The sequence below is a fragment of the Chrysochloris asiatica genome, unplaced genomic scaffold, assembly GCF_000296735.1.
Source record: "Chrysochloris asiatica unplaced genomic scaffold, ChrAsi1.0 scaffold00047, whole genome shotgun sequence".
NCBI lineage: Eukaryota > Metazoa > Chordata > Mammalia > Afrosoricida > Chrysochloridae > Chrysochloris > Chrysochloris asiatica.
In genome coordinates, this window is record NW_006408565.1 from 777,708 (window position 1) to 801,650 (window position 23,943).

At 43.9% G+C, this 23,943-nt stretch overlaps 1 protein-coding gene across 1 annotated transcript in view; it reads left to right on the forward strand.

Moving 5' to 3' along the window:
- CSMD2 (CUB and Sushi multiple domains 2) overlaps window positions 1–23,943 on the forward strand; it is a 933,956-nt gene that overhangs the window by 628,980 nt on the left and 281,033 nt on the right. Inside the window, 3 exon segments of the mRNA XM_006862126.1 lie at window positions 4,658–4,852; window positions 22,151–22,289; window positions 23,208–23,395. Of these exon segments, the coding sequence (XP_006862188.1) occupies window positions 4,658–4,852; window positions 22,151–22,289; window positions 23,208–23,395 (522 nt within the window).

The window sequence follows — 23,943 nt, forward strand, 5'->3', positions numbered from 1 at the left end:
TCTGCATATCTCAGGTTGTTAATGAGTCTTCCTCCAATCCTGATGCCACGTTTTTCTTCATAGAACCCAGCGTCTCAGATTTTTTGCTCAGCATATAGGTTGAATAAAAATGGTGAAAGAATACAACCCTGTTGCACACCTTTCTTAATTTTAAACCATTCAGTGTTCTCATGTTCTGTTTACACGACTGCCTTTTGGTCCATGTACAGATTCTTCATGAGCACAATTAAGTGTTCCGAAATACTCATACTTCGCAGTGTTGTCCATAACTTGTTATGATCCACACAATCAAGATCCTTTCTGTAGTCAATAAAGCACAGGTAAACATCGTGTCATTCCTGACCCATAATGACCCTGAATAGGGTTTCTGAGGAGTGGCTGATGACCTTGAACAGAGACCTTGCTGTTCAAATCGATTTTGCAGTCCAGCACATTAACCCACAGCACCACACCACTCAAAAGCCTACCTCCCAGAAGTGACTCTTCTCCGTGGTATTTAAAATGTCTTCTTTCACCTGCTCCCTGTTTTATATGCCTTGGTACTTATTGGATATGTATCAACACCCACTGGAAAACGACACCATGTCTGATGAAGTAGAGGATCAGCAAAAGCCTCCATGAGATGGGGTGGCACAGTGCCCACAGCACTGGACTCGAACATACCAACAATCTTGAAGAGCACTCAGGACCAGGCAACGTCTTGTCCTATTTATATTTAAGGTCATCCCTGATAACTTACAACAGCAGCGTCACCCTTCCATTGGTGGGTGAACCTTAGAGAGAAGTGGAAGGTAAGAACATAACCCTGAAGTTAAGTCCACTGCCTTTCAAAGTGAAGTTCACTCTCTGCATGCCTTCAGCCTCTTCCTCTTGGGGACTCCATATTTCTTTTCTGGAAAGTGGGGTGTTTAGTATGAGTTGGTCTTCCCAGGAGGCTATGGATATACGTTTTTTGTCCCAAGCTTCCAGCAGTGGCCATACCTACTTAGAACCTGCAGAGTTCTCTCACTCCCCTGGACAAGTGGGCTTTCATCTGGACAAGGTGGGATACCAGCTATCCTTGTTCTTCTGCCCACTCATAGCACAGTGCAGAAGGGGCAGTCAGTCAATTGAGGAGCCTTCCATGCAATTAACATTCCAAAGAAAGGTGACCCAATTCAATGTGGAAATCATTGGACAATATCTTTGATATCCCATGCGAGTAAAGTTTTGTTAAACGTAGTACAAACATGGCTGCTAGCATGCATTGACAGAGAACTTCCAGAGGTTTAAACTGGATTCAGAAGAGGACATGGAATGAGGGATATCATTGCTGATGTCCGATGGATCTTGGCTGAAAGCAGAGGATACCAGAAAGATGTTTACCTGTGCTTTATTGACTGCAGAAAGGATTTTGATTGTGTGGATCATAACAAGCTATGGACAACATTGCGAAGTATGAGTATTTCGGAACACTTAATTGTGCTCATGAAGAATCTGTACATGGACCAAAAGGCAGTCGTGTAAACAGAACATGAGAACACTGAATGGTTTAAAATTAAGAAAGGTGTGCAACAGGGTTGTAGTCTTTCACCATTTTTATTCAACCTGTATGCTGAGCAACATTGGAGTCTTAGTGTGGTGCTATAGGATAACCACCAGACTCCTAACCACAAGGTCAGTGGTTCAAATTCACCAGCCACTCCTCGGAAACCCTATTGTTGTTGTTAAGTGCTGTTGAGTCAACAGCGCATAACAACAACAATTTTAGATATCAGATAGTTTTCTTTGCATTTATTCAGCTACACAGTTGAGTAGATAAATAAAAGTAATATTTTTGAAAAATCTGGCCCCATTCTCAGTATGCTGAATTATTTTCTATAAAGGGATGAGGCCCCAGTATCTACATTTTAAACAGACTTCTGCGGTAACTCTAATGTAGGCAGTGAAACAACAGTGCACAGACAAGTATTTGGGGACTGGCATAGTCTCCCCCATAGGACATCGATCTTCTCTGTCACAGCCAAATGGTGAACATGTAGGCTGTGCTTGAATTCACCCCGTGTCAGGGAGCTCACTCTCAGACAGCTTTCGCCACAGCTAGAGAGTACACATTGCAGCTCCTGAGGCCACAGTAGTTAAGCACTTAGCTGCCAACTGAAAAGTCAGTGGTTCAAACCCACCATCTACTCTGTAGGAGAAAGATGTGGCAGTCTGTTTCTGTAAAGATTTATGCCGAGGAAACCCTGAGTGGCAGTTGTACTGTGTCTCATAGGATTGCTAAGAGTTGAAGTTAGCTTGACAGTGTTGGAGTTGGGTTTTGTTCTTTATGTTGCTTCAAAATCCTGGTCCCTGGACCTAGCATCAGTAATCCTGTGTGCACCCCTAGAACTCCTTGGCACAAACCGAATACTTCTTCCACATGGAACGTTTGGCTGATGCTGACAGCGAACCAGTCAATGCCGAGTTGTCTGTAACTGAAGGTAACCTCTTGTGAGTCAGCAGGGTAGAACTGTGATCCAAAAGAGTGTCAATGGCTGATGTTTCAGAGGTAGACCAATAAGGCTTTGTTCCGAGGTACCTCTAGGTGAAGTGGAATCTCCAAATTGTCTGTTAGTAGCTTAGTCTGTGAGCAGTGTGCACCCCCCAGGAACTCCTATTGATGACAGTAGTTCCCTTTTACTGAAAGTCTCGTGTGTGTCAGACCCTGTGTTGGGCACTTGACAGTTGTCACTAGTAACCTCGAGCCCAGAGCTCCACAAACGGACACATCCCTGTTCAGAAACCAGAAGACTGAAGTGTGAGAAGGTACACAGATAGAAGCTGGCAGTATTTAAGTCTTGCTCCCAGAAGTTTGAAAGAACTCCATAACCCTGCTGTATGTGTGTATCTAATGGAGGTTTGGGACTGACAGATGCTTGGACTTTTCTTCACACCCCATATTTCTAAATGTCAAGGTAGCCTCAGGGTCATGGTTCCTACGGAAGAGAGGTTGGGAGACCGGAGTCTGGACTGGCCTAGACTTTGCTCTTGGGTGCTGAGGACTCAGCTGTATGGGTGTTCACCACAGCCATCTCCAAGGATTGCTCCCCAGCTCCTGTTTCACAGGGAACACCAGCAGGCTGGCGGGCCACTTGCGTCCAGCAAGATCAGCAGTCTGCAGGGCTGCTTCTGTTTCTCACTGTACAAGTGTTTCAATCACTGGGGAATTTCTAAGGCTTGTAAATTATGTTCTTTCATGTGACACAGGCCTGGACAGTAATGGAACCTGGTCTCCACTAGAAAACTACCATCTTGGAAAGAGCAGGGATGCACACAGAACCTAGCTGGTTCCTGGGTGGATCCCGCGAACAGTTTGTTCTCAGCTGCTAACCAAAACGCTGATAGCTTGACCTCACTCAGCCCCTCAGAGGAAGACAGTGTTGATAATCTTCTTCCATAAAAATTGCAGTCGAGAAAACCCTACACTGTAACATACAGGGTCGCCTTGAGTCTGGATCAATTCAAAGATAGCAGATTTGGTTTGTGTTTCATTTAGTGTAAGGACTATGGCGCCATGGTGGAGGGAGGCAGGGAATCGGCTGGGTGGGCAGAAAGGCTATCTTCCCATGTGGGGAAAGGAAGAAGGAGAGGAACTCAGACCTTGGTGCTGGACCAAACACCCACCACTTCCACATAGTCAAATCAACTTTTATTTTATTCTATCTCAGAAGGATCGTGTTTGAAGTCTCGTCTCCATTTTCTAGGTCAGGAAACTGAGGCTTAGCAAGGTTATATAAGCTGCCCAGGACCATGTAACTAATAAGAGGCAAAGCTGATTAAACCAGCCTTTCCTCTCCCCTCTCACTGCATTCTCAGCTGCCCGAGCAGAAGGAGAGGCAGACCTGACAAGAGACGAGGAAATGAAGGAAATGGCTTCAGACAGGGTTAATTCCAGGGCAGCTACTTTATGATTCTTAGTGTTTATTAGTGTCACAGGATTGAGAGCCCAGCTCCTCTGCAGCATAAATGATCCCCTAACTGTCTGAAGTTAGGGAAGCGTGGAATGCATTTGACATCGGTGAGACAGATATGCTCCTTACTCACAGCGGGCCTCAGTTTCCTCATTGTAAACTGGGATCAATAATATCCATTTCATGGAATCATTCTGCAGTATAAATAAGCGAATATGAGGAACAACTTAGTTCACTTCCTGCTCTGTAAGTGTTCATTAGATAGACGCTGAATGAAGTGCTCTGGAAAGCAGAAGATTGGGTTGAACAAGCACCTGCTTTTTGTCCAGGAGTCCTTGGGTAGTACAAACACTAGCAGACTCAGCTGCTAAAACAAAAGTTGGAGCTTTGAGTCCAGCAGAGACACCTTGGAAGAAAAGACTGGAAGTCTACTTGTGGACAGTGAGCCAGTGAAAACCCTCCAGAGCGCAGTTCTACTCCGACATGCATGGGTTTGCAGTGAGTGGGAATCAAGTCGGTGACAACTGTTTTGGATTTTTGTTTTTTGTTTCTCTTGGCTTTCTGCCCATTATGGTCCTGGTTCTTGTTCTCTAGCTCTCCCTCCAGCCTGGCAGGTTCTCAGGGAAGTGGTGGAGGTAGAGGTTTGACTATAACATGAAATGATTTTCTCTGGGGATGCCTACAACAGCTCTGTCTAACTGTGCCCTTGACCCTTATCCACACAGCATTCCGACACAATGAGTGTCCTGATCCTGGAGTTCCGGTGAACGGCAAACGGTTTGGGGACAGCCTTCAGCTGGGCAGCTCCATCTCTTTCCTGTGTGATGAAGGCTTCCTGGGGACCCAGGGCTCAGAGACCATCACCTGCATCCTGAAGGAGGGCAGCGTGGTGTGGAACAGCGCCGTGCTGCGGTGTGAAGGTAAGAGACTGCTGGGGATGGGGTGCATTTCTGTCTTCCCATCTTCCTCTTCTCCCCAAACCCTAGGCTTATGTGCTCAGCCTTATGTGCTTAGGATTTGAATTGTAACTAGAGATTAAACCTGAAGAAATGCTGGTTCTGGAATGTCAGGCATCAGAAACACGTTCATGCTGGGAACACTCCCAGGATCACAGTCATTAGGGGCCCAGCTTCCAGCTCCGGCCCAGAGGAGCCTCGTCAGCCCCAGCAGTTTTGGCAGTGCTGGCAGTTTACAAATTCAGAGTAGCCTGCCACTCTTCCCTTCTCCACATGCTCCTTTCTCCCTTCCCTGGGAAGTCTCCCAGCCTCAGCCTTTGTTATTGTTATTGTTAAGGGCCGTCGAGTCGGTTCTGACCCATAGAGACCCTGTACAGGCTTTCCAAGGAGCAGCTGGTGAGCTTGAACCACCGACCTTGCAATTCAAATGACTTTGCAGTCTAATGCATTAACCCACAGTGCCACACACATTTGTGCCCTGTTAAATGCTGCCTTGTTTTCTTCCCATCAACCTCTAGGACGGAAGGGCAGTCACAAACACAGCTTCTCACAGTGACATCTCCTCACCCTACCACCGCAACTTCAGACAGCAGTCATCTGGTCCACCAAAGGGAAAGCCCTTATAACACAGATGCTGAGTCCTCAATCCTTGGAGATGGCTGTGGTGAACACCCCCAGGGCTGAGTCCTTAGCACCCAAGAGCAAAGTCAAGGCCAGTCCAAACTCGAGTCCCCCAACCTCTCTTCAGTAGGAACTATGACCCTGAGGTCATAGTTAAAGCTTCTTGAGGGCAGGAATCATGTCAACTCCATGCTGCCAGAGTTGTGCTTGGCATAGAAGCGTTGCTCAGTTAGTGTCTATGAAAGATAGCTGGGCAGTTAATATCTCTCAGGCCTGTTAAGGGAGAGACTATGCCCTTGGGGCAGAGGTTGTGGTTCTGTCCTCTGTGGACAGACAGCACCTTCCCCTCATCTCCTGTGATAAACAGAGAGAGGATAGAGACCTCCTGACTTCCTGCAGGTGGGAAGGACAGGGGAATGGGTGAGGAGGGAGTGTGCCCTAGTGTTGGCAAGCATGTGGATGAGAGAGGAGACAGCACCAAGGATCTTAAGTCAGAGGACCCTCCCCTGGCACTCTGGCTCTGCCACTTAGCTGGGAAAGCCACTTTGTCCCCAGGAGGTTTTGTGTTTCTACCAGAAAAAAAAAAAATGATGGGGGCGGGAATAATAATCAGGTATGCATGGAGTCCTGATGTGACACTGTAGGATAAGCACTGGACTGGTAGCCACAAGGTCAGCAGTTCTAACACGCCAACCACTCCACAGAAATCCTATATAAGATCACTGTGATTTGGAATCGACTCAACAGCACTTAACAATAGCATGTAAACGGTTGTTGTTGTTGTTAGGTGCCATCGAGTTGGTACCGACTCATAGCGAGCTTGTGCACAGCAGAACAAAACACTGACTGGTCCTGGGCCAACCTCACTACTGTTGCCACACTTGAGTCCATCGATGCTGCCACTTGGCCAATCCATCTCATTGGGGGTCTTCCTCTTTTTGTCTGACCCTCCACCTTAACCAAACATAATGTCCTTCTCCAGCGACTGGCCCCTCCTGACAATATGTCCAAAGTATGAGAGACAAAGTTTGGCCATCTTGGCCTCCAAGGAGCACTCTGGCTGTGCTTCTTCCAAAACGGATCTATTGGTTCTTTTGGCAGCCCATGGCACTTTCAGTATTCTCCTCCAACACTGTAACTGGGTCCTGGCATAACTTGTGTTGCTGTGTTCTCACTGAGGTTAGGGAATGCCCTGGGCCTTGTATTCCCTTATCTGGCATGCTGTTTGGCACTTGGGCAATGCTCAGTAAATACTGATGGATTGTGAATGAATGAATGAACTGGCTAGAGTCTCCCTAATGAGAAACACATCAAGGAAAAGCCTGACATTCGCCATCCCTACCTGTGACTTACTACCAAGGCAAGGGGCTTGACCTCTCTCTCCCTCAGTTGCCCCAACTGAAGAATTCAAGTGAATGATGATGGCTTCTTCATAGGGCCATTATAAGCATGTGTGGAGGTAGTACTCGTTAAGAATTAGTTGTTCGTGTCATTTTAAGTTGGTTTTAGCCAATTCTTCATCAGACTTCTTCATCAAACCCATCAGTTTGATGAGTTTCTATCCTCCAAAGGCCCCACAAGGAGGCCCACATAATTTTGTCTACCATTTCCCCCCAGCACATTCAGCACTTTGGGGAATAGAACAGCTTGGCAGTCAGGAGTTCATGGCTCCATCCCTTCCCAGCGTCAGAATTGATAAGTTATGTCACTCCCTAGACCTCAGCTCCTTCCTCGGCAGCAGGAGGATCATCGTGCAGATCTGGTGGACCTGGGGCCGGGGTCTGGAGCGCTGTCAGTTCTGCTAGCTTACCTCTCGTCACTTCCCCTTCAGGGCACCCCTTGTTCCTCCTTGTATGCATCAATCTCCTCTGATTTCTTGGATTTTCCTCATGTCAGTTTATCTTGTCTAGGATATCTTCCTTGTGATCTCTGCTCACCCATCTTTCCCTTCTCCTAATTTCCATGGGATGGGCAAGGCAGAGACTGAAGGGAAGATGTCCTGGTTCTCGGCAAACAGTGCATTAAAAGGGGAAAATTACAGTCAGATGACCCCAAGGGTTGGCTGGTAGGGGAGCATGGAAAATATTTGCCGTTGAGTCAGTTCTACCTCATGGTGACCCCCAAATGTGTCAGAGCAGACTGTGCTCCATGGAGTTTTCATTGATTATTCAGATGCGTACTGCCAACCCTTACTTTGGAGGCAACTCTGGGTGCACTCAAACCTCCAACCTTTGGATTAGAAGCCGGGGACTCGAGGATGGAGAAACCCCTGGAGAATCCGCCCCTCTCTGCCCCTTCTCCCTCCTGTGTCCACACCGTGGGAGATCCCTGCTTTGTAATCAGTATCTTTGTCGTCTTCATTTTTTCTAGTTTTGTTTCTGATTAAGTGTCCCCACCTTGTGGACAATTAAATGCAGATGCTAATGGTCTTTTTAAAAATCATTGAATATATGCTAAGAGCCAGTTAGTGTTGGAGAGGCTGTAATGGAACTGGCTGTTTCTCCTAAGTGCTTGAAAGCAGGGTAGCGCTGCAGGTTAATGCGCTGGACTGCAAGGTTGATTTGCACTATAAGATCGGTGGTTCAGGCTCACCAGCTGCTCCTCAGAAACCCTATACAGGGTCGCTGTGAGTTGGAACCCACTCGATGGCACTTAACAACAACAATAACAAAGCAGGGATTGCCAACCTTTTTCTAAAAGGACAGATGAGAAGTGTTTTCACCTCTGCAGACTGTGAGGTCTCTACTCAGTACATACGCAGACTTAAAACGATGCACAAATGGATGTGCCTGAGTTGGCCCATGGGCTGTAGTTTGCCAACCCCTAGTCTAGAGTCCTAGTGTGGTGCTGTAGGATTAGCACTGGACTGCTAACCAAAAGATTGGTGGTTGAAATCCACCAGCTGCTCCTCAGAAACCCTATGCAGGGATGCTATGAGTTGGAACCAACTCGATGGCACTTACAACAGTCAAGAGTTCATGGGAGCAAGGGTAGGGTAGTTCAGTGGTGGGATTCATACCTCCCATGCAGGTCGTGAGACCTTGGCTTAATTCCCAGTCAGTGCACCTCAGACACAATCCCCATCTGCTTATCAATAGAGGTTTGTGTGTTGTTATGTTACTGTAGCAGAGCTTCCAGACTAAGTAAGACAAGCTAAGACGAAAGCCCTGGGGACCTACTTCTAAAAATTAGGCCAATGAAAAGGTTATGGCTCACAATGGTCGGGTTCACCACAGACCATGGGAGTGGTCCAAGACCGCAATGCTTCATTCCAATGTGCATGGGGTCACCATGGGTTGGGAACCAACTTGACAACAGCTACTAATAACAAATCTAGAGTACAGGGGACACAGGGGATCTGTGTGTGTAAAATCAGATATTTCCTGAGAACCACCTCCAGACAGTGAAGACAGTGGCATAGGGTACCTGGTCTTCTCTCCCACACAGTCATCTTTCTTGTCTCCTTTAAGGAGGAACCAAATATTTATATCCATTCAGTTCTTTTATAATGCTCTCCTCATTTTAGCCTTGCACCAGTCCAAGGAAGGAACTATAGTTGCCATCCCCACCAGAGCACAGAGAGGTTAAGTCATTTACCCAAGGCCCTCCCAGCTTGCAAGTGATGAAGCCAAGATTCAAACCCAGTGTCTTAACTACACTGTTAATTGTGTTTTTCTAAAATAGTATCACTAGATAGAATATAATTTCAAACATGTTTATGAAAAAACTTAATAGCATTCACAAATAGAACGAAAAACAGCTTGTCTACTTTCTGCATCCCAGTAGAAAATTAAAACAAAGAAAACATATTCCAACTGCAAGAGACAAAGGAGACAGGACACCACATGGAAGCATCAGAAATTGACAGCATAAAGCAAAATGACAGTCATAAGACAAACATATCAGTTATGACAATAAAGTAATTAAACTCCCTATTAAGAGACAAAGACCACAGACAGTTTTTGGAAAATATGCAGCATACAAGAAATGCACTCATGAGAAGCAGACAAATTGTCCATAGTGAGTGTGTATTTTTGTTTTTTTTATTTTGAAAGGAATGGTTGGTGGGTGTACAAATTTCATACAATACATACGTGTGATAAAATTCAAAGTGAAAATATTCATTTCCCGCTTGAATTCCCCCAAAGGAAAATGGTTGAACAATTTGGTGTGAACGCATCCATTTTTTTCCCCTCATACAAGTGTGTTACTTTCATAATTAGGAGGAGAAAGCTGATTCTCCCCAGTCCTTAAGAGAAAATCCAACTGATGGCCCTAGCTTAGTTTGGCATCCCTGGAAGTTGGAGAGAGTAAGGTGGCTATTGAATTCCTAGCATCATCTCATTTAATTTTCATGTCATTCTTGTGATAAAGATATTATTATACTCTATAGATTGAGAAGGAGCTCTAATAACTTAGTGGTTACGAATTGGGCTGTGAACCTCAAGGTCAGCAGTTGAAAACTACCAGCTGTTCCATGGGAGAAAGATGAGGCTTTCTGCTCCCGTGAAGATTTACAGCCTCGGAAACTCCATACAGGGTCACTATGAGTCAGAACTGACACCATGGCACATAACAACCACCACCATAGATTGAGAAATCTGAAACAAGGGAAGTGACTGGACTTGCCCAAGATTACCCAATTATTAAAAATTGAGCAGTTACCAAATCAAAAAACCAATCCAAACTCACAGGCACTGAGTCGATTCTCACTCATAGGAGCTCTGTAGGACAGCCTTGGGATTTCCACAATTGTAAAAGTTTACATGAGCAGACAGCCTCCTCTTTCTCCCATGAAGAGCCTGGGGGGTTTGAATGACCAGCCCTGTGGTTAGCAGCCAAATGCTTAACCCACAGTGCCACAAGAGCTCCTGAGTATTTACCATGTCCTAAATACTGGGCTCTGATAGTGTAGTGGTTACGAATCGGGCTGCTAACCTCAAGGTCAGCAGTTTGAAACTAACAGCTGTTCCATGGGAGAAAGATGAGACTTTCTGCTCCCATAAAGATTTGCAGCCTCGGAAACCCTGTGCAGGGTCACTATGAGTCGGAACCAACTTCACGGTACATAACAACAACAACAAATACTGGGCTCTGGTAGTATAGTAGTTACGAGTCAGACTGCTAACCTCACGGTCAGCAGTTCAAAACTACCAGCGGTTCCACGAGAGAAAGATGAGGCTTTCTGCTCCCATGAAGATTTACAGCCTCAGAAACCCTGTACAGGGTCACTATGAGTCGGAACCGACTCCACGGCATATAACCACCACCACCAAATACTGCGCTATGTGCTTTTAGATATATTATCCTGTTGAATCCTCATGACAACCCCATACATTGTTTTTATAATAAATAAAAGATAAATATTGTTATTATCCTCATATATTCGGAAGCACAGAGTGGTTACATAACTTAGCAAGATCACAAAGTTCAGTGAATGGGAGAGTTGGAATCCAAATCCAGGCAATCTGATGCCAGAACTACCTGTTTGAACCCCCAAATGAGGACTGCCCAGCTCCAGAGTTCATTCTCCTTTCATTCTACTACAGAATGGTGGGGGCAGGCAATGAGGGGTGCAGGTACATAGTGGGGAGGCAGGGACTGCAGTGAATAGGAGGCTCCCCTTCAGGGTCCAGAGTCAGAGAAAGGGTTTTCACTTATTCTGGTCATTTGTACCAGAGCTTTTCAACTGAACTCCCTTGAAGGCAGCCCAGGCCCCTCTGGAGAAATTGTCACTAGGATGGACACACTCACACCACTGTAGTGGCTGGGAACACAGGCTCTGAAGCCAGACTGCCCAAGTGTAGGGCCTGGCTCTGCTATTTCCTAGCTGTGTGTTCCTGGGCCAGTCACCTAAGCTCTCTGTAACTGCCTCCTCAACTGTGAATTGAAGGTAATGCCAATACCCACTTTATAGGTTGTGATAAAGATTGATATACCCACAAAGAGAAAGTACGGGGAAAGTTCAACGTCCTGGCATGTGTTAGGGCTCAATGAATATTTATTGGTTCTTTGTATCATTCTTGGCTATCCCCATCTCTGACTTACTTGCATTGCATAACTTTAGCATCAGAAGTCAGGAAAGGTGAGTGGTCCCTTACAGGGGATGAACCCTCATGAGAACTCCAGTATCCCTGACTTCCAACCAATATGTCATTCCTTCAATAAAATATTTATTGAGTACCAACTATGTTGGAGTCCTGGTATGGTGCTCTGGGATAAAGCACTGGACCGCAAGATTGGTTTGATCCACGAAGTCAGCGGTTCAAATTCACCAGCCAATCCTTGGAAACCCTATACAAGGTTGCTATGAGTCAGAACCGACTCAATGGCACTTCACAACAACAACTCGAAGAAATGTGCCAGGCACAGAACTCCTCGCTTGTCTTTTTGCCAAGTGTCTCTCTCTTTTCAAATGAAGATCTTCCGTCTTCTTTCTTTCTTTGTTTTTGTCTGTTTGTTTTCTCCCCCTAACATTTTATATGGACCTCTTCAAACCTATACAGAACCAGAGACTAGTCTAACAAACTTCCGAACACCCATCACAGTTCTGAAGGATTATAAACTCCTGTTTATGAAAAACATCGTAGCATTTACAAATAAATGAAAAGCAGCTTGTCTACTTTTTTTTCTTTCCTCTCTATCCTTGCCCATCCCTTGTTCTCAGATTATTTTGAGACAAATTTCAGACATATCATTTCATCTACAAATATTTTCGTCTATATCTATAACAGATAAAATGACTCTTTAAAACATCACCAAGATTCTATTAAGACATTAAAAATAATTACTTCATGAAATGAAATGTCCCTGATTTCCAAATATGTTTTTAAACAGTATTTTTTTTTTAAATCACCATCCTACTTAGGGTCATGCATTATAAGTAGTTGATAAATCTCTTGAGTCTGTCTTAACTTAGAGGTTTCTAGTCCTGCCCCTTGCGATTGTTTTGTTTGGAGAATCTGGGCATTTGTCCTAAGGAACCGCTTGTATTTGGAATTTGGCTGATTGCATCTCTGAGAGGTTGTTTAACATGATCATCTTTCTCTTGTATTTCCTTTCATTGGTAGTAAGATCTAGAGGCAATCAGATTCAGGTTCCATTTAGAGCAGGAATAGTTCATGGATTGGCTTAGTACCTTCATCAGAAGCACATGATGTCTGGCTGTCTATCTTTTGGGGATTTTAGGAGCCGTTAGAAATACCCAGTGTGGTTGTAGTGAATTAGCTCATGTCTCTTCAAGCCATAGTCTCGAACTGTCACCAAATGTTTCTGCCCTGCTGGGTCTGGGTAAGAGAAAGTGGGAGAAGATACTGAGAGGACAACATGATTCAGCTGGATGTTAGCAGAGTTCATTGTAACTGCAAAAACTTGAAACTCTAGTGTGGGTATGAGATGAACCATCTCAGAAGTAAGAGACAGAATCTCATTACCATCAAAGAAGAACCAGGGCAGGAGTGGAGCACGCCCTTTGGACTCTGAGATCCATGTACGTTAAACCTCCTGGACACAGGGACAGAAAGTTGTGACTCCAGAAGAGTGACAGAGGAGCAGCCACAGAAGAACCAAGAGCCAGGGCCTAAGACAGAGCAGTGGGTTTTTCCGCTGTTGGGACAAGTAAAGCAGAGTGACTTTGGACAGGAGGAAGCTTGCTTGTAGAGTGAGGTGCCTCCTGTCACTTAACAGGGGGAGCTAGGTTTGCTGATCCACGGAGCTAGAGCTGAGTATCTTCAGGCCGAGGCTTATGGTGGAGTGGTGTGCCCTGTGGGCAGTTATCAGCAGCCCTGCAAGAGCTTTGTAGCATTGGCAAGGCAGAGACAGGTCTGTTTGTGGGCATGGCTGAAGGGAGGCTGTCCTGACTGGAAGAACTGCTCTGAGCATTTCTGACCTGTTAACTTCCCTAATAAACCCCATAACTCTTAAGTATGGCATCTGAGTTCTAAATGGCGAGCACAATGAATTATGGAACCCAGAAGAGCACTAGAGAGTGGTGTGAGAGATTAGTTGGTGCAGCATTTTGTATACCCAGGGATTGCAATACAGTGACATTCTATCATTCCACCTTCATTCATAAGCTGGAATACTTGTATAAAGAAAACTTGCCCTCATCAGCTACCCTTAGGTGCAGTTCATAAAGAAAAGGCAAGAAAAATGCTTCGTTGTTTTCCTTTATTTACAAGTTTTTATATGATGAGTTGATGACTATCTTTCAAAGTTAAACATTTTAAAATGTCATTACAATTCAGTGAATTTAAACAAATTTTGTGTATTTCAATCCGTGGTAATTATCATTCTCATTGGCATTCATATTGCCCCGTGCTGAGTTTCTTGATAGTGAGACTTCATCTCACACACTTTGGACAAGTTATCAAGATGGGACAGTTCCTATAGAAGGAAATCATGCCTCCTTTCTGGTTTGACAAAGTGTCTCTCCTCATCTTGTACATTTCCTGCCCCTGACCTAGAATCAGCTGTTTCCCCAAGGAGTCATTTTAGCACAAAATAATATTTAGAATCTAGGCACTGGAGGGACTTATTACTACTGCGTTGGTCCTTGTTTCTCAGTCTTTTCAATGAATAGAGCTATGAAATATCTTTTTAAGATAAAATGCACCATAGGTTCATATTGTTTCAAACATAAGGTTACTTTTCTCTGGTTCCACTTAACTGTCTCTATTGCACATCCATACCTCATTTCAGTCTTGCTGAAAGCCCCAGTTCCCAATAATACCAAGGTAATTTCTCATTTGCTGTATCCCATAATACATACCCTGAATCTCAGAATAATAATAGAGGAGCACTTGTGTACGGTGGAAGCTATAAGAGAAGCAAACCTCAAATTTGTTTCACAAAAATGACCACTAGAAAAGTGGTAAGGCTGAACCCTATCCAAGGAAGGAAACTTGCGAATCCCACATAAACAAGGCATCCCCCTCAAGTTTCAGCTTCACAGGATTCATTTTATGTTTTTATCAGCAGCAGTCTAGTTGCTGGAAGTAATCGTATGTGTTTTTCTTTTTGCTGTTGTTTTTGTCCTTGTACCCTACTGTTGTTGCTGAGTGCTATCAAGTCAGTTCCAACTCACAGTGACCCCTTAAAGAGTTTCCGAGGAGCAGCTGATGGGTTTGAACAGCTAACTTTGTGGCTAGCGTTCAGCTGATCCTACAGAGTCACACCAGTAGTCATGGACTGTTTAACTTACTGTGTTTTAAAATCTCTATAACTACGTGATAGTTATGATTTTGTGTCAGCTTGGCTGTGTCGGAATTCTCAGTGGTTTAGCAGTTAAGATGTAGTTATCTATCACCTCTGTGATGAGATCTTATATGAAGCAATCATCCCTACGATATGATCCGAAGTACTTGTATCCCATGTCCTGTAAACCTCACTTCTAGGATGTTAATGAGACCAGATACAACCTATAGGATTAGATTGTATGTCGAGTCGATCTCTTGATATATAAAAGGAAGGAGAAGTAAGTAGAGCTCAGAAGGTTCTACTACCACCATGATAGAAGAGTCGGGAGTGGAATGTATCCTTTGGACCTGGGGTCTCTGCACTGGGAAGCATCGAGATCCAGGAAAAGACTAATGCCAAGACACATGGAGATCTCCAAGGACTGTCGGGCCTACAGACATTGAAAGGAGACAAGGACCTTTCTCCAAAGCCAGCGCTGAATTTGAGCTTCTCACCTCCTAAACTTGAGAGAATAAATTTCTGTCTGTTAAAGCCATCCACTTGTAGTATATCTGTTACAGCAGCGCTTGAGAACTAAGACAGACTAGTTTCTTTATAAATAAGATTATGCCACCAACCAATACAATATGGTGTTCATTTATTTCACTTTATAAATTTACTTTTAAAATTTAATCTTTCTTTTTAATTATGTCAAATACATGTCTCCAAATCAAATCTGTAAAGGAAGATCTATTCTGAGTTTAGTTTCTCTCAGTGTTTCTCTCCACTCTGTTCCCATCTTCTGTCACAAACTCAAATGCATTAACTCTTCTTCAGACTTACTTATCATGATGATAAAGAAAATTAAAATCTTCACAACTGAACCAACCATCAACAACATGATAAATGGAGAAAAGATTGAAGTTAATAAGCATTTCATTTTACTTGCCTCCACAATCAACACTCATGGAAGCAGCAGTCAAGAAATCAAAAGATGTATTGCATTTGGGTAAATCTGCTGCAAAAGAACTCTTTAAAGTGTTAAAGAGCAAAGATATCACTTTGAACACTAAGGTATGCCTGACCCAAGCCATAGTGTTTTCAGTTGCCTGATATGCCTATGAAAGCTGGACATTGAATAAGGACGGCAAAAAAAGAATTGATATAGCTAAATTATAGTCTTGAATTAAGTCTGTCTGGAATGAAGTTCAACCAGAATGACCCTTAGAAGCGAGGATGGCAAGACTTCATCTCACATACTTTGAACAAGTTAGCAGGAGGGACCAGTCCCTGGAGAAGGATATCATGCTTGGAAAAGTAGAGGATCAGCGAAAGAGAATCAGAAATAAATAGACACACTCGCTGAAACAATGGACTCAAACACAACAATTGAGAGTCTGGCTCAGTACTGGGCAGTGTTTCATTCTGCTATACATAGGGTCACAGTAAATTGGAACAAACATAATAGCACCTAACAACAACCAACATATATACATGCATTTATATATATTTAAGTCTACATATGTATGTGTAAATAATTTTACCAGTGTATCTTTGGGATCGTTCTTAGAAATAGGATTGCTGGATCAAGGAATGAGTTTTGCTAGATACTTCCAAATTCCTCTCCATAGGGATGTGCCATTTTGAATTTCCACTAAGACAGCATTAGAATGCCAGGTTTACCATAGGCTCATGTGTCATCGAAGTTTGTTCTTTACCTGTGTGATAGATGAGAAATCCTTTCTCCATGTAATTTTGATGTGTTTTTCTTGTTGACCATCTTCCCAGTTGTTAGAGATATTGCATCTAGGAATCTTTTATCTCCTCGCTTTTGTCAGGTAACTGTTCAAGTGTGTCATTGAGTTGATTCTCACTCATAGCAGCCTTATACAGAGAGTAGAATTCCCCAGTAGGGGTTTCTTCTTGTTGTGAGGTGTGCTCATAGCAACCTTACGCACAACAGAACAATACACTGCCCAGTCCTGCGACATCTTCACAATCGCTGTTAAGCCTGAGCCTACTGTGCTGCCACTATGCCACTCCATCTCACTGGGGGTCTTCGTCTTCCTCTTTTTCTCTGATCCTCCATTGTACTTAAAATGATGTCCTTCTTCAGAGATTTGTCCCTCCTGATCATATGTCTAAAATATGAGAAATGAAGTCCTGCCATCCTGGCTTCTAAGGAACATTCTGGCTATACTTCCAATACAGATTTGTTTGTTCTTCTAGCACTTCATGTTACTTTTAGTATTCTCCTCCAACACCATAACATAAATGCATCAATTTTTCTATGGTCTTCCTTACTCACTGTCCGACTTTCATATTCATATGAAGCTATTGAGAATACCAGGGCTTGGGTCCGGTGCACCGTAGCCCTCAAACTGACATCTTGGCTCTTGAACACTTTAAAGCTGTGTTGTACAGAATGTTTGCCTAGTGCAGTATGTTTTTTTTTATTTCTTGACTGCTGCTTCCATGAGTGCTGATGGGTAATCCGAGTAAAATGAAGTCTTTGACAACTTTAGTCTTTTTCCCATTTATGATGTTATCATTGGTCCAGGTGTGAGGATTTTTGCTTTCTTTACATTGAGGTAAAACCCATACTGAAGGCTGTGGTTTTTGATCTTCATCAATAAATAATTTAAATCCTCTTCACAAGCAAGTTTGTGTTAATCTGCATATCTCAGGGTGTTAATGAGTCTTCCTCCAACCCTGATGCCATGCTGTTCTTCTTAGAATCCTGTTTCTCAGATTATTTGCTTATAGACCAGATTGAGTAAGTATAGTGAAAAAATACAACCCTGATGCACACCTTTCCTAATTTTAAACCATTCGATGTCCCTATGTTCTGTTTAAACAACTGATTCTTGGTCTATGTACAGGTTCCTCATGAGTACAATTAAGCATTCTACAATATTCATTCTCCACGATGTTGTCGATACTTTGTCATAACTCACGCAGTCAAGTCTTTGCGTAGTCAATATAACACAGGTAAACAGCTTTCTCATATTATCTGTTTTCAGCCAGGATCCACCTGATGGTCCTCGTCTGAATCCTCGGGCAGGCCCCTGTCAACGTACAATTGCAACCATTATTTAATTATCTTTAGCAAAAAATTACTTGCATGTGATATTAATGATATTGTTCAATGATTTCCTCATTCTGTTAGGTCACTTCTCTTTGGAATGGGCACAAATATGGATCTCTTCCAATCTGTTGTCCAGGTAGCTGTCTTTCAAATTTCTTGGCATAGATGAGTGAGTGACTCCAGTGCTGCATCAGTTTATTGAAAGATTTCAATTTGTATTCAATCAAGTCACAGTGCCTTGTTCTTTGCCAATGCCTTCAGTGCACCTTGGACTTCCTCCTTCAATATCATTGACTCTTGATCATATGCTACCTCTTGAAATGGTTGAACATCGAACTTTTCTTTTTAGTACAGTGACTCTGTGTATTCTTTCCATCTTCTTTTGATGCTTTCTGCATCATTCAATATTTTGCCCATAGAATCCGTCAGTTTTTTAAATTGAAGCTTGAATTTTTCTTCAGTTTTTTGAGCTTGAGAAATGCTGAACATGTTCTTCCCTTTTGGTTTTCTAAATCTAGAAAATATTTGTATATTTCAATATAATTCTTTACTTTGTTAATAGGGTGTTGTTGTTGTTAAGTGCCATTGAGTCGATCCCGACCCATAGCGACCCTGTGTAGGGTTTCCAAAGAGCAGCTGGTGAACTTAGTAGTCCCTAGTCTTTTGGAGAGCAGATCACTGGGTCTTTTCTTCAGCAGAACAATAGCTGGTGGGTTCAAACCACTGACAGTTCAGTTAACAGTTTCATGCTTACCAGTTGTACCACCAGGGCTCTGACAGCCAACTCCCACCTTGGAATATGAAAATGAACAATGGACAGAGTAGAAGACTGAGTGGGCAGAGAGGCCATTTGGCAACCACAGAAATATGCAAAGAGACTACAAAGCCAACATAACATTAAAAAAAAGAAAAGAAAAAAATGTCAGCCACCAAAGGAAGTAATTGAGTTTTCCTCTCTGAAGATGTTACATAGTGTTTTGTTGATGATGTGTATAACTTATAACTTGAATGGAGAGTAGACTAGACAGACAATAGGGACTGTGTGACCTGTGGCTTCCTGGAAATTAAATGAGATCACAGTCCAGTAAAGAGGACAGGCCTGTGCTGAATTGAAGCTAAGAAAGATGCCCCAGTCACTGCTGAAATTGGTACCTGATGTGGAACCCAGGGACAGAGCAGTAGGGATGGATGCCCTGTGCACCTCCAAGGTCTTGCATGTGCATTAGAGAAATAGAAGAAGCCATTTTCACTGGTTTCAGTGAGGTAGATGGATGGATTTTAAAAACTGAGGTTATCCAGAAAATGACAATAACCATATGCAATTTACTCTCACCGTGTGTGATTTAAGTGCAATGTAATTACGTAGTTTCTGCAAACCCCAGTGTACTGGGAATGGGGTGATAATGTCTGCCTGTAAACTGAGGATAATCATAGCCTCGGTCACTGTTGCCAGTGTCACAAGATCACTCAGATTGAGCCCTAGCACAAAGTAAGCTCGCAGTACACGTGAACTCATTACTGTCAGCAACAATGGAGTACCGTTAGACACTTGCAGGGGATTTGGAGGCAGAGGTCTTGCGGTGAGCCTCAGTTCTAACTTTATTAGCTCTGTGTTCTTGATACCTAGTCTCGTAATAGATTTGTCCCTACTTTTCGCTTCTGTAGAATGGGGGTAACAAGTAACTTTAAAAGGCATATGCAATTCAGTGAGATAGCCCACGTAAAGCAGATAGTACACTATCAGTATGAGCTTGCTATTGTTATCATAGCGGGCCCTGGTGGTGCAGTGGTTTTTGAACCACTGCAAGGTCAGTGGTTCGAACCCACCAGCCACTTCACTGAAGACAGATGAGGTGTATGATCCTGTAAAGGTCTACAGTGTTGGCAACCCTATGGAGCAGTTCTACTCTGCCCTGCAGATTCACTGTGAGTCGGAATTGATGTAATGCCAGTGGCTTACTGTAATTGGCATCATTATTATTATTATTGGTGTCATCTTTGTTAATTAAACTTCTTAATACGACTGTTTATTAAAAATGCTTGATGGCTATTTTAGACATTTCCAGAAATGTTATAGAGATCAGAAAGGAAAGATGGAGTAGACTGCTTACATTTATGAAAACAAATGGACACATTTATGAAAATTTGCATAGTACTCTTGTCCCCCTCCTGGTCCTGTTCAAAGGAACCTTGGTGGCACTGTAGGATAAGCATTGAACTGCTAACTGAAAGGTCTGCAGTTCAAACCCACCAGCCAGCTAGTCCACAGGAAAAAAAGGAGACTTTCTGCTCTCATAAAGATTTACAGCCTTGGAAACCATATGTAGGGTCGGAACCAACTCAGTGGCAGTGGGTTTGGGTTTGAATTTGGTTCCGTTCAGGGACTTTTTTTGGGGGGAGGGGGAACTGGCATCAGGTCACTCCATACTAAGGAGTTCCTTTAAAACTGGAGGTTACTTAGCTGTGTCCATGTGGTGTCGACAAGTCACAATCCATCCATACCGCGTTGTATCTTTGTAACCCTGGATTAAGCTGGATTCACCTCCTTATGCCTCAGCTTTCCCATCTGTAAAGTGGAGGCAGTAACAGCAGCAACTACAAGGACTTTGTGTTTTTGTGAAGAGTCAACATGGTCATATGTATAAAGCTTAATACCAGACCCAGAGTGGGCTCTCAGTAAACAGGAGCTGTGGGGGTCCTGGAAGCAGCAGTCAGGGTGGGTTAGGTGGTGGCAGTGGTTCACTGCCTCAGACTCATGCATGGCAAAGCCAGGTACAATGGAGCAAAACACTGCCCAGTCCTTGCAAGCTACTTGAACTCCACATGTAACGTGACTCATCAAGGGAGGGGCTCTAATCTGTAGAAGCATTTAAAGGCCAGGTTGATGGAACTTCCATCTTGACACTTGCTTCTACAGTCTCAAAGCAGGAAAGGGAAACTGCAAACGATGCGCTGGCTCCTAAAGTTTCCACATGGAGGAATGTAACACACATCCCATCTGCTCTCATGTGATTAGCCAAAACAGTCTTGTGTCACATCAAAAGGGCAGTGAAGACTGTCACGTGCTCTGAAGAAGGAGTGCTGGAAGAGTGCTAACGATAGGCACAGGGGCCGAGGACCTGGTTGCAGGAAGAGGCAGTAGCAATAGGAAGGATGCAGTTGAGAATGGGGACGTTAGTGGTGGGCAGGATGGGCAAAGAGAGACCAAAGGACTAAGGTGACAGGTTTTGCAAGATCAGAGGCAGCCATGAAGTGTGCATCCACCACCCAGTATCTTGTTGAGTTACCTGTCATGGACCATGTTCTTCGTCCCATCAGTCATTCGGTAATTACTGAGAGATGCTAAATGCTGGGGATGTGAAGTTGTTTAAGTAAAAAATACGACCCCTGTTTCATCCATTGCTAGTCAAAATGCAAAGTGATGCATAACCTCTATGGAAAACAATCTGGCAGTTCCTCTGAGAGAGAAGCATAGAGCTACCATGTGACCCAGTGGTTTCACTCCTAAGTTGTACCCAAGAGATTTAAAAGCAGCAACCCAACAGAACAGGCACATGTATACCTTTGTTCTTTGCAGTACTTTTCACAAAAGGTGGAAAACAACCCAAATGTTTATCAATAGGTGAATGAATAGACAAAATGTGGTCTATCCGTCACAAAATTTGCTATGCCCATACAATGCTATATCGTTGCTGTTGTGGAGATGACTCTCTTAGCGACCCCGTATGGGGTTTCTGAGGAGTGGCTGGTGGTTTGAACCACCGACCTGTGGTTAGCAGTCCAGTGCTGATCCTGTATCATCACTCCAGAACTCAGCCATACATGGAAATGAAACCCTAATGCATTCTATGGCAAGGATGAGTCTCGGAATGATTAGCATGGGTGAAGTAAGCCATTCACAAAAGGGAAAGTAATATATGATCTCACTCAGAGGAAATGCATCTCCCATCCTCAGGGACAGTACTCTGGGCTGAGCATCAAGACTCCCACCACTCTACAGTGACCAGAGCTCCAGATGCCTGGATGTGATGAGATGGGTGGGGTTCATGCCTTTGTTATCAGGCTGTCAATTGAGTGAGGAACAAAGGGAAACCCAGCATGACCCAATTATGAGTGATAATGCAACTCTTCTGAGAAGGCAAAGGACATTATTTTCATTTCTCCTCTCTGGCCCTTAATAACACTTCAAATGATACGACTAGATAGATAGCTCCAAAAAGGTCCCAATAGGCAAAACGGATACTTTATAGTTTATGCAGTTCTCCATACAAAGGAAAGTAAGACTTGTTGGCTGGCACCTTTTATAGAGAAGCTTTTGTGTGGTGTGTGTTTATTTGCCCCCCTAAGAAAGCTACTTCTCTCCTTCTGTCCCCCAGCTCCCTGCGGTGGTCACCTGACATCTCCCAGTGGTACCATCCTGTCTCCAGGATGGCCTGGCTTCTACAAGGATGCCTTGAGCTGTGCCTGGGTGATTGAAGCCCAGCCAGGCTACCCCATCAAAATCACCTTCGACAGGTGACCTCGGGGCCGGAGGGTGGGAGTTTCTAAGGAGTGGCATGGGAGGGAATCTGGAATGGGTAGTGGACTAGAACAGACTGCCTGGGTGGGGACAGATCCCTGTGACTTTGACGGTGGGTTTGGTTCCATCTCGGTACTGGGGTTTGTCTAGGGAACAGTGACTGGAGGGATGAGGAGAAGGCTTGGCATCATTAGGGATGTGTCAGAACCAATGAAGAGAACAAACAGATAGATGCCTTTAGATGTTGGGAACATGGTGTAACCATCTAAGGAGCACAGCCATGAAATGCCTAGTATGAGAAGGCCACCTCCCTGACCTCTGGCCCAAACCCTGCTCAGATGCCCCCTTCAAGCTCCCACCCTGGTTGTGCCTTTGGTGGTGAATGTAGATGCCCAGATATGAACACAAATTGCATATGAAAAAGTGTTCATGGAATACAGTCACAGTTGGCAAACTTTTCTGCAAAGGGCCAGATAGTAAATATTTTAAGTTTTGTTGGTCACTTTAGGGCCTCTGTTGCAAATTCTCATTTCCTTTTTTTTTACCCTTGAAAATGTAAAAACCATTCTTAACTCACAGGCCATACAAAAAAATAAAAAAGTCTGTAGGCCATATTTACCTTGCTAACCTCTGGCCTAGACCATTCTAACTCTATGAAACTCATAGTCACTGATGGGTGGTGGTCCAGGTCATGAGAGGACGGGGGGACAGAGGTGAGGTTGAGGAGGGAGGGAGACAGTAGAGAAGGTTCTTCCAGCTTGCTAGTGAATGTATGCCAAATATATATGTATCAATGCCCCATCTGCCAGAATCCATTTGTTCTTCTGAAGCACTGGATGGAACAAATCCTTTTGTCCTTTGCAAAGCAATTAGCACTGAGTTTCTCAAGAATCTTCACTTTCATCTTTTGGCAGATTTAAAACCGAGGTCAACTATGACACCCTGGAAGTTCGAGATGGACGGACCTACTCAGCACCCCTGATTGGAGTTTACCATGGGACCCAGGTCCCTCAGTTTCTTATCAGTACCAGCAACTACCTCTACCTCCTCTTCTCAACAGACAAGAGTCACTCAGACATCGGCTTCCAGCTCCGCTATGAAAGTGAGTATCGGAGGGTACTAGGAGGCAGGTGACAGGGTTGTCCTGGAGTTCGGTCCTCCATATGTCCCCAGTGACATCTCTGTGATGTTTTCTGCTTGGCCATGCTCCCAGAAACTGCTCCATTACCCCAGAATCCCTCAGAGCTCCTGGGCACTTCATAGCACTGTTAGCCTTTGAGAAACAATGGTGGCCCACTCATGTCCACCATGTGGCCTCTTCTGTGGGTTGTGTGCCACTGGGGTGAGGCAGATTGGCTGCCCATGACATTGCCCTCATCACCTTCCACATTCATCTTTGGTGTCTCAACTTAAAGAGATGGTTGTGAGCTTAATTCTTTGCAGAACAATATAGAAAGCTGTGATCTCGATTGCCTGAGGGTAGGGCTGTTTGGTTTACATGTTTGGACCAAGAAGCAGTTGTTCGAACAGAGCATGGGAACACTGAATGTTTTAAAATTGGGAAAGGTGTGCGACAAGGTTGTGTTCTTTCATCATACTTATTCAGCCTGTATGCTGAGCAAATAATACGAGAAGGTGGGTTCTATGAAG